This window comes from Symphalangus syndactylus, chromosome 3, assembly GCF_028878055.3.
Source record: "Symphalangus syndactylus isolate Jambi chromosome 3, NHGRI_mSymSyn1-v2.1_pri, whole genome shotgun sequence".
NCBI classification, from domain to species: domain Eukaryota; kingdom Metazoa; phylum Chordata; class Mammalia; order Primates; family Hylobatidae; genus Symphalangus; species Symphalangus syndactylus.
This window is the reverse complement of record NC_072425.2, coordinates 67,100,043-67,117,240: the sequence shown is the minus strand read 5'-3', so window position 1 is coordinate 67,117,240 and position 17,198 is coordinate 67,100,043. Positions and strand designations below refer to the sequence as shown.

Here is a 17,198-nt window from a genome sequence, read left to right as displayed (position 1 = left end):
GGTATTATTCAGTTTGTTTAATCTTCCCTCTAACATAATCTCTCTGTAACTCCTAATACTAAGGTTTTTTTTGATTTTGTCATCTTGTATTAAATAGTTGTGATTTATAAATACTTCATATAGCAAAATAAGAAGATTGTGTTCTAAGTAGAAAGGACCTGGAGTTTGATTTTTTTTTTTCTCCCAACAGAGGTACTGAGAAAGAAACATACTTTTTAGTCTTGATAGAGTGTATTGTTTTATGTGATACGAGATGATGCTTTCACTTTATTTTCCACTGTTTTGTGAAGTTACCTGATATTCCTAGGGTCAATAACTCCATTCCTTTTTTATTGATTTATGATATTCATTTTATCATTTGTTAAGCTTTTCTGTGTACTATGGTCTATTTCTAATTTTTCTGTGTTTCTGCTGACTTCCGTGTTTCTGCGTCAGACTATTTTAATAATTACTTTATAATAAGAATAATGCAGAAAGCATTTAATCACTTTAAAACCATTTTTGCTATCCATTATTGACTAGATATCTTAGGATTTTTGTTGTAGTATATGCATTATATAGCTTTTATATAACAAAAATGTTCTAGACCTAAAGAAAATGGGTAAAGAAAATGTGGTATATATACAAAATGGAATACTATTCAGCTTTAAAAAGCCGGGGGAGCTCTTTAGTTTAATTAGATCCCATTTGTCAATTTTGGCTTTTGTTGCCATTGCTTTTGGTGTTTTAGACATGAAGTCCTTGCCCATGCCTATGTCCTGAATGGTATTGCCTAGGTTTTCTTGTAGGATTTTAATGGTTTTAGGTCTAACATTTAAGTCTTTAATCCATCTTGAATTAATTTTTGTATAAGGTGTAAGGAAGGGATCCAGTTTCAGCTTTCTACATATGGCTAGCCAGTTTTCCCAGCACCATTTATTAAATAGGGAATCCTTTCCCCATTTCTTGTTTTTGTCAGGTTTGTCAAAGATCAGATAGTTGTAGATATGCGGCATCATTTCTGAGGGCTCTGTTCTGTTCCATTGATCTATGTCTCTGTTGTGGTACCAGTACCATGCTGTTTTGGTTACTGTAGCCTTGTAGTGTAGTTTGAAGTCAGGTAGCGTGATGCCTCCAGCTTTGTTCTTTTGGCTTAGGATTGACTTGGCGATGCAGGCTCTTTTTTGGTTCCATATGAACTTTAAAGTAGTTTTGTCCAATTCTGTGAAGAAAGTCATTGGTAGCTTGATGGGGATGGCATTGAATCTATAAATTACCTTGGGCAGTATGGCCATTTTCACGATATTGATTCTTCCAACCCATGAGCATGGAATGTTCTTCCATTTGTTTGTATCCTCTTTTATTTCATTGAGCAGTGGTTTGTAGTTCTCCTTGAAGAGGTCCTTCACATCCCTTGTAAGTTGGATTCCTAGGTATTTTATTCTCTTTGAAGCAATTGTGAATGGGAGTTCACTCATGATTTGGCTCTCTGTTTGTCTGTGATTGGTGTACAAGAATGCTTGTGATTTTTGTACATTGATTTTGTATCCTGAGACTTTGCTGAAGTTGCTAATCAGCTTAAGGAGATTTTGGGCTGAGACAATGGGGTTTTCTAGATATACAATCATGTCATCCACAAAGAGGGACAATTTGACTTCCTCTTTTCCTAATTGAATACCCTTTATTTCCTTCTCCTGCCTGATTGCTCTGGCCAGAACTTCCAGCACTATGTTGAATAGGAGTGGTGAGAGAGGGCATCCCTGTCTTGTGCCAGTTTTCAGAGGGAATGCTTCCAGTTTTTGCCCGTTCAGTATGATATTGGCTGTGGGTTTGTCGTAGATAGCTCTTATTATTTTGAGATACGTCCCATCAATACCTAATTTATTGAGAGTTTTTAGCATGAAGGGTTGTTGAATTTTGTCAAAGGCCTTTTCTGCATCTATTGAGATAATCATGTGGTTTTTGTGTTTGGTTCTGTTTATATGCTGGATTACATTTATTGATTTGCATATGTTGAACCAGCCTTGCATCCCAGGGATGAAGCCCACTTGATTATGGTGGATAAGCTTTTTGATGTGCTTCTGGATTCGGTTTGCCAGTATTTTATACCATCAGAGTGAACAGGCAACCTACAGAATGGGAGAAAATTTTTGCAACCTACTCATCTGACAAAGGGCTAATATCCAGAATCTACAATGAACTCAAACAAATTTACAAGAAAAAAACAAACAGCCCCATCAAAAAGTGGGCAAAGGACATGAACAGACACTTCTCAAAAGAAGACATTTATGCAGCCAAAAAACACATGAAGAAATGCTCATCATCACTGGCCATCAGAGAAATGCAAATCAAAACCACAGTGAGATACCATCTCACACCAGTTAGAATGGCCATCATTAAAAAATCAGGAAACAACAGGTGCTGGAGAGGATGTGGAGAAATAGGAACACTTTTACACTGTTGGTGGGACTGTAAACTAGTTCAATCATTGTGGAAGTCAGTGTGGCGATTCCTCAGGGATCTAGAACTAGAAATACCATTTGACCCAGCCATCCCATTACTGGGTATATACCCAAAGGACTATAAATCATGCTGCTATAAAGACACATGCACACATATGTTTATTGTGGCACTATTTACAATAGCAAAGAGATGGAACCAACCCAAATGTCCAACAACGATAGACTGGATTAAGAAAATGTGCACATATACACCATGGAATACTATGCAGCCATAAAAAATGATGAGTTCATGTCCTTTGTAGGGACATGGATGAAACTGGAAAACATCATTCTCAGTAAACTATCGCAAGGACAAAAAACCAAACACCGCATGTTCTCACTCATAGGTGGGAATTGAACAATGAGAACTCATGGACACAGGAAGGGGAACATCACCCTCCGGGGACTGTTGTGGGGTTGGGGGAGAGGGGAGGGACAGCATTAGGAGATATACCTAATGCTAAATGACGAGTTAATGGGTGCAGGAAATCAACATGGCACATGGATACATATGTAACAAACCTGCACATTGTGCACATGTACCCTAAAACCTAAAGTATAATAAAAAAAAAAAGAAAATGAAAAGGGGGGGGAATCCTGTCATTTTTGTCAACATAGATGAATGTGGAGGACATTATGCTAAGCGAAATAAGCCAAGCACAGAAAGACAAATACCTCATGATCTTCTTTATGTGTGGAATCTAATAAAACTGAACTCACAGAAGTGGAGAGCACAGTGATGGTTACCAGAGGGTAGCAGGGATGGGAGGGAGGGAAGGAGAGGGAATAGAGAGTTGTCAATCAAATGGTATGAAGTTCCAGATAGACAGGAGGAATAATTTTTGAGATCTGTTATACAGCAGGGGGACTGTAATCAATAATAATGTGTTGTTTATTTCAAAACAACCAAGAAAGTGAATTTCAAATATCTCACCACAAAGAAAGATAGGAAAGCGAGGTGACAGATATGTTATTTAGCTTAATTTAATCATTTAACATTGTGTACATATGTCAAAACATCACATTGTACTCCATAAGTGTATATAATTATGATTTGTCAATCAAATATTAAATTTTTTAAAAAGAAGAAAACAGAGTATTTGGATACTTGCTGGACAATTCTGTCACAAATTTTGTTTTTAAATACAGGAAGAATTAGGAAGAACCGTACAGAGTTGTTGATGACTGAATGATTATTCTCCACACTTGATAATATCCAACATTTCCTCTCTTGATAATAAGAATGATAGTACGTAACATTTATTGAATACTTGCTATGTGCCAGAGAGTCCCATACTTACATTTTCTTTTGTTCTGGTGAAGTGGTTGCTTATTTAGGTAATTATATGTGTGTGTATATGTGTGTGTGTATATATATATATATATATATATATGTGTATATGTATATGTATATATGTATATGAACAGCTGGAAAATTATATAAATGTGTATTAGGACTATAATGTAATTGTGTATTTATGTCTTCCTAACGTGTTCTAACAGATTTGTTTTCTCTTTGGATAGGCTGAAAAGAATGTACCCAACTTGAAAAGTACCTATAACAATGTTTTGCAATTGATTAAGGTATGAGTAGATAATTTATTTTTTAATTATATACTGTGTTTCTATTTCTTATGGAAATTATTTTCTAACTGGAATTGTAAGATCCTTAAAGATAAGAAAATATTATAAATTATATCCTTTATGCCACAAAGCATGGTGCCTTGTAGAGAGCTGGCAAGCAAATATTTATTGACCTATCACTAAAATCAGCTTTGTTCTTTAGGTAAATTTTTCCTCTTTGGATATTCATTTACACACTGAAGCACTTCTGAATACAATTAATTATCTTCATAATATCCTTCCACAATCAGAGGAAAAATCAGCCCCAGTGTCCACTACAGAGACTGAAGACAAAGGAGATGTCATTAAAAAATTAGGTATGTTTTTTAAAAATTTGGCATCAACTTTTTTTTTTTAACCACGTAAGTCAATCTAGACTTTGACTTTATTATTAACTTCAAATATTGGCTTCAGAATTCTGTTGCCTAGGTTAATATCCAGAAGGATTCATTATATGCCAGGATAATTTTAGAAATTAAAGGAAACTACTGCTGAAGAAAATGTTGCTTTTGTTTATTGTATATAATAATTGTTTTTAGTTTAAGATTATACAGTAGGAGTATTAGATTAAATATATTTTTTTCTTCCACCTCCCTCCCAGTAGGAGGATTAGATTTAAATTAAAATTTATTCATTTCATGACATTATTTTAGGTTAGACAAATATGACTAACAAAATTTGAGTAATGTCAGCTGAGTGCGGTGGCTTATGCTGTGATCCCAGTGACCCAGGGAGGCAAGCGCTGTGGGGATTGAGGCTCGAGGATCACTTGAGGCCAGGAGTTCGAAACTAGCCTGGGCAACATAGCAAGACCCTGTCTCCAACAAAATTTTAAAAATTAGTTGGGCATGGTGGTGTTTGTCTGTAGACCCAGTTTACTTGGGAGGCTGATGCGGTAGAATCACTGGAGCCCAGGAATTCAAGGTTGCAGCGATCATGGAGCTACAATTGCACCACTGCACTCCATCCTGGGTAACAGAGCGAGACTCTGTTTCGAAAAAAAAACAAAAAAAGGGTATCAGAGCATATTTTAAAATCAGAGTATAGTACTTTCGAAGCAGTGAAAAGTTGCAATTTTGATAATGACAAGTATCACCTAGTAATTATTGGTTCTCAAAAAATTTTGAAATTTATAGCTACAGTGTTTTAGTTTCAGATGTTTAGTTTCTTCTAGAAACGTCTGTTTGCTTTTGTTTTCATTAGATTTTATTGTTTTTTAGAATTTTCAATTCAGTAGGGAATATCATACCTTGCTTTCAACTGAATTGCAGATCAGGTTTTCTCTCATATCACTATTTGTGGTGATATTTCAGTTACTTTATAAGTATAGTGAGGTAACTACTAAATGTTTTTCCTCATGTTTTACAATATGAATTTTTTTTTGCAGCTTTAAAACTATCCACGAATGAAGATATCATTACTTTGCAGATCTTAGCAGAATTATCGTGTTTACAGATCTTTATTCAAGATCAGAAACGTAACATTTCTGAAATTAAGATTGAAGGTAATAAAATTTCACAAGAAGCAAATTAAAAGACATTAAATGAAAGAAAAGGCAGTCATTCTTTTGTTCCCTTAGGGCTTGATTCTGAGATGATTATGAGGCCTTCAGAAACTGAAATAAATGCAAATCTAAGGAATATAATTGTTTTAGATTCTGATACAACTGCTATATACAAAAAGGTAAGAATTTTTTAAATTAAATAATAGTACATCATTAAATAGGATTGTCCTTTAAGAGTGGTCATAGGTATCATTTGGACATTTATCAGAATTTAGTAATGTGGCTTATTATGTGCATGGGTTTTGGAGTCAGGCATAATTGGGTTCTTAGCTCTACTCCTTAGTAGCTGTGTGACCATTAGCAGGTTACCTAATCTTGGACTCTGTTTCTTTATTTGTAAAATGAGGATTACAGTATCTCATAAATGAGATAAGTATGAATAATGCTCCAGGAACAAAGCTTTGAGAGAGAACCTAGTAAATACCTTTTTCACTTTTTTTGTTGTTGTTGTTCTCTTCATGTACTCTGAATCTCATAATGCATTTTAGATACATTTGAGGGTCTGAAGTCTGAGGAAGTGAGATTTTTTATAAAGCTTATTCTCATCAACGATCACTAGTATAGTTGTTGTAATAATGATAAGAGAGTCCTTTGAACTGGATGATTAGTTGTTGAAGGTTAGGTAATTTGTTACTGGTTATAAAACAGTGAGGTTCCTGTTGCAGAGTTGAACAGGGAACATCCTACCTGAAGTAGGCAGGATTATGTATTTAAGGAGGTTAAAGGAATATCAGATAGTAGGATCAGGAAAAGCTGAAGTACTTGTTGAGTCAGGAAGTCAGCATTTGGAATATGTTAAGAAGAAAGGAAATAGATAAATAGATTTTGCCAGTAATACTATAGTGATGACCTGATTTTTATGTTTAGAAAATTCTTATTTCTAATATCTTCTTGTTATGGCTTATTTAGTGGGATAGAAAAACAGTTCCAACATCAAAAAGAAATGACTCATAGCAATAAGGAACAAGAAATTTTCCAGAAGCCATGGTTTGATTTACTTCTATTGCTTTTATTTTAAAAATCATAATATCAGAGTATTTAAGAAATAGATTATCCATTTTATTTTCCCTATCTAGAAAGTAAAGCTCACAGAAATAAAGTATCTACGAAAAATTATACAGAGCTGAGAGCATGATCCAACCCATTGATTTTTTTCTCTGTAATTTTATTTTTAATTTTATTTTTTGAGACAGTCTTGCTCTATCACCCAGGCTGGAGCGCAGTGGCACAGTCTTGGCTCACTGAAACCTCTACCTCCCGGGTTCCAGTGATTCTCGTGCCTCAGCCTCCTGAGTAGCTGGGATTACAGGTGCGCACCACCACACCCAACTAATTTTTATATTTTTAGTAGAGACAGGGTTTCACTGTGTTTGTCCAGGCTCGTCTCAAACTCCTGGCCTCAAGTGATCTGCCTGTCCCGGCCTCCCAAAATGCTGGTATTACAGGCATGAGCCACTGTGCCCAGCCTGTAATTTTATTTTTAATATATCTACAAGATTAAAAATTCCGTTTACAGAAAGTTACAAAATAAAAAAAATCTTTCTCTCTTGTCTTCTTTCCCAATTTTCGTTTCCCTTTCCCTATTTCTTGACTTTGATTCTGTCTTACATGGTTTTTAAGCAAACTGCCTTGTTTAGTAACTTTCCATGTGTCAAAGAACCAGAGAGGCATAAGGTTTTTGCCCTTATGAAATCAGACCTGATTATGAATCAGTTTCATAAGCCTTGTACAGTGATATATACTGTTGTGCCAGTTTTAAGTATACTGAGACATTGAGGCCCTCAACTTTAAAGGTTGGAGCCCCCAGACCACTTGTTTGACTCTGTCTTGGAGCATCATCCTCCATTTACTGTAGCACCATTAGACAAAGACTGTTTTTATTTATGTATGCCATAAGGTAAAAAGGATTCTAGCTGACCTGATAGTCTCATGAAAAACATATCATAGTAAATTAGTTTCTGATATCTTCTTCATAAAAAATATTTTGAAAGTAAAGGCTTAAAAAAATCCAGTTTTTAATGCTTAATTCTTGATGATGGGTACACAAGTCCTTCTAATTATTCTCAACTTTTCTGGCCTTGTTATTAGGCCAATACTTGCCTCATCAAATGAGTTGGGAAATGCTTTCTTCCTGTTTTCTGGAAAATTTGTATAGAATTTGCATTATTATTTCCTTAAATGTTTGATGGAATTATCAGTGCGAATATTTTTGTGTATAGTTGAGGCTAGGATTTACTTTATTTTATTTTCCATATGGCATTCAGTATCCAAAGGATATCCACACACTGCATTTGATATACCACTTAAGTCTGTTATGAATTTCCTTTAGTTTCTTCTCTGCCCTTGTGTTAGCCATTTGTTGCTATCTTATTTATTCTGTACAGTTTTGCATAGCCTGTATCTTGCTGATTATGTTTTCATGCTATTTAACATGTTACTGTATCCTATGTTTCCTTAAATCGATATTTAAATCTCAGGGCACAGTGAGTTTCAGGGTTTGGGAGTAGGGGTTGGCAAGATACTTCATAGTTGGTGGTGTGTGTTTTCAAAGGAGGCACATAGTGTGCAGCTGTCTTTTTTTTCTTTTCTGTTTTGCACTGTCTTGGGATATCTTTCTTTTTTTGATGTTAGAAGCTATATGTTGTTATTTCCTGTAATTTGGTCTTGAGGTCTGTGTCTGGAGAGTGGCCATAAGCCAAAATAGCCACTTCGTAGCTTGCAGGCATGTTGGTCAGATGGGACATCGGGGAGGCAACACAACAAAACACCCTTGAGGGGTGCCCACCAGGGAGGCTGACAGGAAGTCTGGAGGCAGTAGGGACGTTTCTTCGTTTATTAAATGGAAGAGTTCACCAGTCTTTATGCTGGTGTCACCAATCATTTTGGCTTTTCAAAAGTTTATTCTCCAGTAAATTTCTTAGACAGGGCTCATAGGAACAATCATCCTTATTTATATTTGCAGGGTAGTTTGACTGGATTTTAAATTCTTGCCTTGAATTTTCTTTTCTAGATGATCTTAAAACATATTACTCCATGTCTTATGGCCTAGTATTGGTGTTGACAGTTCTGATGACAGTTTGACTTTCTTTCGCTTCCAAGAACTTTGCCATTTTCCCCAGACAATCAGAGCTAATTTGAAGCTTTATGTAGGGACTTTGGGCAGGTAGACATCACAGTTGATGGTCAGGAACTGGTCTAGCAACTTTATGGCTTCTCAAATTGAGAGTATTTCTTGTTTTTAGGCTAGTCAGTTTCCTTTGAGAAAAATACTATTAAGTATAAGCCTGGCAGCCTAGATTCCAGGAGCCAGTTGGCTGAAAGAAGTGGAGGCCTCATCATTTAGTTTATAGATTTTTGCTTCAAATAACCATTTTTTAATATGGTGTTTTATTAACCGTCTTTCTGTACCTGAAGTCTCCTAGACCACAGCCTTTCTGCTCTAAACTCTGTCGAGCAAATCTGTTCTGTTGAACTTGGAGAGGAACAGTCATATAGCCCTACTCATGTGACATGCAGAGGATATTTGGTTTATTCTAAACTAATTTACCAGTATTTATATAATTATATAGACACATTTATATATGTAAATTATATGTGTATAAATGCTGGTAAATTAAGAAAAAACTAATTATATATATTATATAATCATAATATATTTTATATATATATATATATATAATTTTCTCTCTCTCTCTCCAATCACACAATCACAGCTCACTGCAGCCTCGACCTTCCCTGGCCCAGGTGATCCTCCCACCTCAGCCTCCTGAGTAGCTAGGACTGCAGGTGTGCACCACCAGGCCCAGCTGATTTTTGTAGAGATGGGGTTTCATCATTTTGCTCAGGCTGCTTTCAAACTCCTGAGCTCAGGCGATCCACCTGCCTCAGTCTCCCAAAGTGCTGTGATTACAGACATGAGCCACAGCACCTGGCCTATTTGAGATATTATAGTCAGCAAAAGATAAAAAGCCCTTCTCCACGTGGAATACATAGTAGTTAATCAGTAATATAAAACAATATTAGAGAGTGATATGTGCTTTGAAAACCAAGAAAGCAGGGTAATGTGACAGGTAATGATTCACGTGGTGTATTAGGATTATCAAGAAATGCTTTTTTACAATAGAAACATTTGACAGAAATCTGAGCTGTGGATTTGAGCCCTGTTGAAAGAGCCTTCCAGGTGGAGGAAAGAGCAGGTATAAAAGCCTTGTAGCAGGAAGGTGCTTGCTATATCTTTGGAGGTTTTAGGGGCCTCAGTAACCTTTGGGTGGAATTATTTATTAGTTTCTGTTTTGGTTTAGTTTTTACTTTTTAAAGTCAGATTTATTGAGACAATTTACCTATAGTAAAACCTCTTTTAGTTGTAATTCTGTGAGTTTTGACGAACATATACTGCTGTGTAACTTACCTTCAGCGTATACAATGGGTCTGTCACCCCTAAATATTCACTACTGCCCTTTGAGGTTAGCCCTTCTCCCCATCCCAGCACCTTGGAATCACTGCACTGTTTTTTGTTCCTGTAGTTTTGCAGTTTCCAAAGGATCATATAAATGGAATCATGCAGTTATGTAGTCTTTCGCATTTTTTTTTTCTTAGCATGTGAGGTTATAATTTTTGTCTTTTCTCTTTATGTCTTGATCAGCCTGGTTAGAGATGTATCGATTTTATTGATACTTTGAAAGAACTGGCATTTGTTTCAATTGAATATTCTCTGTTTTTAATTTTATTTATTTATGCTCTTTTAAGATTCCTTCCTTCTGCCTGCTTTGGATTTAATATGCTCTTCTTAAGGTGGAAGTTTAAATTATTGATTTGAGAATGTCTTTCTTTTCTATTGTAAGCATTTGCTGCTCTAAATTTTCCTTTAAGCACTACTTTAGCTGCTTCCTGTAAGTTTTGATATGTCATATTTTTATTTTCATTCAAAGTATTTTCTAATTTCTCTTCTGACTTTCTTTTACCCATTGTTTATTTAGAAATATGTTATTTAACTTCTAAATATTTTGAGATTTTCAGATCCCTTTCTGTTACTGATTTCTAGTTTAAATTCATTATGGTCGGGGAGAAACCGTTTCAGTTCCTTTAAATTTGTTGATGTTTGTTTTATGGCCCAAAACATATATGATTAATCTTGGTGAATGTTTCAAGTGTACTTGAAATTAATATGTGTTTTTAGCAATTGCTGGGTTGAATGTTCCATTTGGGCAAGTATGTTGGTGGATAGAATTATTCAGGCTACTGATTTTCTGTTTACTGATTGTGTTGAAGCCTCTGATTATAACCATTGATTTGCCTGTTTCTCCTTTCAGTTCTTTAAGTTTTTTTGCTTTATATGTTTTGGAGATCTCTTGTTAGGTACATATAAATGTATATGAATTTTATGCCACTTTTGTGATTATGTAATGTGTCTCTTTATCTGTGGTAACTGTGCTTGTTCCGAAGTCTACTGTGGTAGTAATATAGCCATTCCAGGTTTCTTTGGTTAGGTTTGCATGGTCTATCTTTTTCTGTCCTTTAGCTTTTAATGGATGTTTTCTTGTTTAAAGTGGGTTTCCGTTTTTTGAGGCAAAGTCTCACTGTGTTGCCCAGGGTGGTCTTGAACTCCTGTGTTTAAGCTCGCCTCAGCCCTGTAAGTAGCTGGGATTATATGTGCATGCCACCACATCTGGCTTAAAATGGGTTTCTTGCAGTCAATGTATATTTAGATTTTTCTTTTTTATCTAATCTGACAATCTCTTGGCTTTTAATTTGTGTTTAGACTATTTTATAAAACTAATTATTGATATGATTGGATTGTAATCTGATATCTCCAATTGTTTTCTGTTCTCTACTTTTGTTTCTCCTATTGTATTCCTCCTTTTGGCCTGATTTTTGATTAATTATCATTTATTTTATGGTTTCTCTAGGATTTACAATGTATATATCTTTAATCGTAGTCTATCTTCCAATAATATTTTATTGTTGTACATATAGTATAAGAATCTTACAATACCATGCTTCCAATTCCCATTTCCTATCTTTCTTGGTATCATCATAATTTGCTTTACTTTGGTGCATGTTGAAAACTCACAATGTGTACCTGCTGAATTTGGTTTAGTCAGTTTTCTTTGGAGCAATTAGTTTTCTAAAGATGTTTTATATTTTTCTTCATTGCAGCTCTTTCTGTAACTACTTCATGTAGTTTCTGTCTATTGTTTGTATTTCTCTGTGAAATACTTTCTCATTTCTTTTTTTTTTTTTTTTTTGAGACAGAGTCTTGCTCCGTCACCCAGGCTGGAGTGCAGTGGTGCAATCTCAGCTCACTGCAACCTCTGCCTCTGGGGTTCAAGTGATTCTTCTGCCTCAACCTTCCAAATAGCTGGGATTACAGATGCGCGCCACCACACCTGGCTAATTTTTGTATTTTTAGTAGAGATGGGGTTTCACCATGTTGGCCAGGCTGGTCTTGAACTCTTTGACCTCAGGTGATCCACCCACCTCAGCCCCCCAGAGTGCTGGGATTACAGGCGTGAGCCACCGCATCTGGCACTTCCTCATTTTTTATAATGCAGGTCTGCCGGTAATGACTTCTCTCAGTTTTTTGGGTATAGATGAGAAGGGAGCTGGGAAAAACCTTTATTTTACCCCAATTTTTCTGAGTGACATTTTTGCTGGGTTGATTGTGTTTTCACCCTTTCCAACTGTTAAAAGATGTGATTTCATTGTTCTTTGTTACACATACTTTTGATGAGAAATCTATGACATTTCTTATTTTTGTTCCTCTGTACATAATTTGTCATCTTTTTTGACTGCTTTCAGGATTTATATATGGTGTGACTAGATGAGTTTAATTGTGTTTTGATATTTGTCCTGTTTGGGCTTTTCTGAGCTACTTGGATGGATCTGTCTTTCATTATTTTTCATTTTTTCTTCAAATAGTTTCTTTGCCTCTGTCTCCCTTTTTCTCCCCCACCCCCCGGCTCCCCTGTTTTCTCCTCCTCCACTTTTTCCCTGTTCCTCTTCTTGAATTCCTAAAATTCTTACTAGATTTCTGTTTATAGTCCCACAGCCTTTGGATGTTCTGTTCAAGTTTTTTCCCCATTGTTTTCTTAGTGCATTTTAATTCAAATAATTTATCTTGACCTATTTTCAAATCTACTGATTTTGTCCTTGGCTCTGATGAATGTACTGACAAACCCACTGAAGGTATTTTCATTTATATTACCATGTTTTTTAATCTTTAATATATCCCTTTGACTCTTCTTTTTTCCATTTTCTCTGCTATAATAATATTCACCATCTATTCATGCATATTTTCCACTAGAAGCCTTTACCGTATTAATCATAGTAATTAAAATTAAAAATTTTAGTTTCAACATTGATGTTATAGATGAGTCTGATTCTGTTGATTCCTTTATTATTTGCCTGAATTTTTTCCCTTGTTTTTATTGGACATCTCATAATTATTGATTGAATGTCAGACATCATATCATGCATAGCAGGAGTCCCCAACCCCCGGGCTGTGGAACGGTACTGGTCCCTGGCCTGTTAGGAACTGGGCCGGACAGCAGGAGTTGAGTGGTGGGCGAGGGAGCATTATTGCCTGAGCTCCGCCTCCTGTCAGATCAGTGGGGGCATTAGATTCTCATAGGAGGGTGAACCCTATCGTGAACTGTGCATACGCGGGATCTAGGTTGCATGCTCCTCGTGAGAATCTAACGCCTGATGCTCTGAAGTGCAACAATTTCATCCCCAAGCCATCTCCCCACCCTCCAACCCCCCAGCCCCACTTTTGTGGAAAAATTGTCTTCCACAAAACAGCTCCCTGTTACCAAAAAGGCTGGGGACCACAGATGTATAGCATAATAGAGACTAAGGTAAATATCATAGTATTTATGTCTGGAAACGGGGATGCCTCTTTTCTGCTAAGCTATTAGCTTGGGGTGGGGGGTTGAGCTTAGCTTGGTTTGAATTTTAAATTAATACAATTTCCTTCACTACATTACTGCTTCAGTTTCCTTTAGTTGTACTTTGTGCTTAGGGTGGGTGGAGGCTGTGTTGCTCAGATTTTGCTCCATGCTGAGCCTTTGACCTTTCTTCTACTCTTGTACCTCAGAAAATTCTCTTTCCACATTCTTTGCTCTTTCCTAGATGTTAGAGGCTCCTGCTGCTTGTTTCTTAGTGCTTGTGAGCTTGATGGTACGTATTTGGGGAGAAGGCAAGGTGGTTTGTATAGGCTTGTTAGTGTCCTTGTCCATTTTCAGTCCTAGCCAGGGCTGTCTCTGTGAGTCTCAGAAATGGAGTATTCTTGGCCATCCTGCCCCTCCTCCTCATGGCATCTGATTGATATCTCTCGTATTTCCTATGTGGGATTGACTATCCTTCCCTTCCCCAGCAGAGGGAGACCTCTTATTATCTGGCCCCAGGAGAGTTCTTGTTCTTCCCCTAGAGTTTTATTTTATTCTTGTCCCTAGGATACTGTATCTTCACCTGTGCCCTGAGGGAAACAAGGTTTACTGCCCTTCCCCTAGTTTCTTATGGCTATTGTTTTGAGTAGATGATAATCTTGGTGATGCTTTGGGCCTTTTCTGCAATGGAGGCTCCTCACCTTTTCCAGGGTTGTACCAAGGAAAACTTTCTCTTGTTTCCCACTTGCACCCCGCTCCCATCTTTCTCAAGAGCTCCTCACGTGTGTGGCTCCCAGGGATTCTGCATCTCACATGAGTCCACACTTATCCTTTATCATTTTAGCTGAATTATTCTTACCTATATTGTATAGTATCTAACATCTCTTTCTCCTCTCTACCACAAGTGAGCTGGTGCTTATTTTCTGTCTCTCCCTGAAGCTACCTGTTTGTCCTTAGATTTTTAGGGATCTTTATTGTCCTGTGACCTCAGATTGCTAATGGTTTTAAGAAAGTTATGATATCATAGTTTATTGTTTTTTTTTTTTCCTTTTTTTAAGGTTTGGAGGGGCCCTCACTCCAGCTTTGTGCACCCTAGGCAGAAGCAGGACTGTAGACTTCTTTTCATCCCCGTCTTGTACCTCAGCCTTCAGAGGTCACTTATACCTCTTTGTTCTGTAGTTGTAACTGATTTGCTTGTTGATGGCTCTTCAGCTCCCTGTTCTTGCTTGCTTCTAGCATTTAGGAGAATTGAGAAAGTTATGAGCTTAGTGCTCTGTCCCTCTTCCAAAATTTTTTTTAACATTTTACATCTCCTGTTGTCTCTACCATTTTTAACTGTTATTGCAGAGCTTGAGATTTTTAACCACTGTAGGTAATTTCTGGTTGGCAATTAAGATGGCCTTTTACAACCTGATAAGGAACAGAAGTATAGCAATAGGAGGAGACTCCTTTGAAGAATCTAGAAAAATCTATTCACATACCTCAAATCAAGAATAGATTTCAGTAAGGTGTAGATGTACAGTGTTTTTCAAATTTTTGTCAGTGAATCAAGAAATACATGGTTACTCTCATTACAAAAGTATACTTGCAAAATGAAAATGCATATTCAGATATTTCCTCTTCTCCATTAAAAAAGAAAGAAAGAAAGAAAGCTGGAGCCAGACCTACTACCTTGATTTTATGATTCACAAAGGGAATTGCCACCACCAATTTGTAGAAGTTTGTAGTGTAGGTTCCAATAAACCAGTTATGATAGAATTGTTGCCTCATTTGTACTTGGCTTGTGAATACTTGCGAGATTTTCTAACTATGTTTTGTTATTTTTTACTGTTTTATTTTTGTACTGAAAACACATCATTTCAAAAATGGATTGTGATAATTAAATTTTCTCTTATTAAGGCTGTTTATATCACTGGAAAAGAAGTTTTCAGCTTCAAAATGGTTTCTTACATGGATGCAACTGCTGGTTCTGCATACACAGATATGAATGTGGTTGACATTCAGGTTAATTTAATAGTTGGTTGCATTGAAGTAGTTTTTGTCACGAAATTTCTATATTCTATATTGGTAAGTATTTTATTAAATTATTATTATTTTATACTAGTTGGAAATTGTATATGTCAAATATGGATGAAGACTAGTAAGAATTCCTTGCTTAAAATTTTTTCTGATTTTTTAAATCTTCTGGGTACCATTTATTATACATAATAAATGTGTAGTTCCTTATTTGTATAACATCGTTTTGACATAGGAATATTCCAATTAATTGAAATATATATTTCATATATTAACATTAAGTATATGTGCATTATATATCATAAATATGTTATGTATTAATTAGAACCTTCATTTTATATGTCATTGGCTTAAGTCTTCTTTTTACCTGACTTGCAACTATAATTTTAAAATACTGAATGTATAATTGAAGTTTGTTTTGGTCTCAAGTCATCATTAAGAAAAGGTTATTTTAATTTTCTAGAGACAAGGTCTTGCTCTGTCACCCAGGCTGGAATGCAGTGGCATGATTGTAGCTCGTTGTAAACTTGAACTCCTGGATTCAAGTGATCCTCCCGCCCCAACCTCCTGAGTAGCTGAGACTACAGGCGCATATCACCATGCACATACCACCAAACTAATTTTTTTTTTCTTCAAGTTTTTATAGAGATGGAGTCTTGCTCTGTTGCCCAGGCTGGTCTTGAACTCCTGGCCTCAAGTGATCCTCCTGCTTTGGCCTCCCAAAGCGCTGAGATCACAGGCATTATGTCCGGCCCAAGAAAATCATATTTTCGATTGCATTGTCATTCTGTGAATATCAGGGACTTTAAGGAGTTATATTTAATCCCTATATGACTCCACCCTAAGGCATTTCGGTTCTTATTTCTGCTTTTCTTGTTTTCGTTTTGTTTCGGTTTTTGTTTTTCCCTTGCTGTCAGCTGATGTTTTTTCCTGTGGGTGTCATACTTATCTCCGTGACATCACTATTCATTCTTTTAAAATGCTGTCTCTGTGTTTTAGTGTATGAACTAGATAATCAAATCTAAGGCTGTGGTGGAATAAATAGGCCAAGTGTGGCAATTCTTATAAGCAATAAAAGTATTTGCATGTTCATTTGAATGTATTTGGGAATGTGGAGCCCTCTTTTATTATTTCAGAATTCTAGGTTAATTCCATATAATGTTGCTGTTTTATGATCTTTTAAGCCATAAAATCATTTTGTACACAAAAATGTAAAGATAAACAAGTATTCCTTGTTGAATTTCTTCTCTTTTAAAAAAAATTAGAGTTGGGGTCTTGCTCTGCAGCCCAGGCAGGAGTGCAGTGGTGTGCTACTAGCTCACTGCAGCCTCGAACTCGTGGGCACAAGCAAATCCCATCTCAGCCTCCCAAGTAGATTAAATTAGCAGGGACAACAGGCCCTGCTAATTTTTTTATTTTTAATTTTTTTTTTAAAGACACGATCTCGCTATATTGCCCAAACTGGTCTAGAACTACTGGGCCCGTTTTATCCTACTACCTCAGCCTCTTAAGTAGCTAATTTATTTTTATAACCAAAAAAATCATGTCACTTGAGCCCTCTTGTACTTATACTTAGAAATTACTAAAATGTTAATTTTTTCTTTGAACATGAAAATTAGATATAAGAGT

General features: G+C 36.1%; 1 protein-coding gene across 5 annotated transcripts in view; it reads left to right on the top strand.

Annotated features, from left to right (window-relative positions):
• VPS13A (vacuolar protein sorting 13 homolog A) overlaps positions 1-17,198 on the top strand; it is a 264,964-nt gene that overhangs the window by 119,173 nt on the left and 128,593 nt on the right. For 4 of the 5 annotated variants that reach the window (XM_055272201.2, XM_063636975.1, XM_055272203.2 and 1 more), the window contains exons 28-32: positions 4,005-4,064; positions 4,267-4,420; positions 5,491-5,607; positions 5,683-5,786; positions 15,453-15,620. In XM_055272201.2, the coding sequence (XP_055128176.1) occupies positions 4,005-4,064; positions 4,267-4,420; positions 5,491-5,607; positions 5,683-5,786; positions 15,453-15,620 (603 nt within the window). The remainder of the gene's footprint in view (positions 1-4,004; positions 4,065-4,266; positions 4,421-5,490; positions 5,608-5,682; positions 5,787-15,452; positions 15,621-17,198) is intronic. The other variant, XM_055272202.2, reaches the window with a different exon arrangement.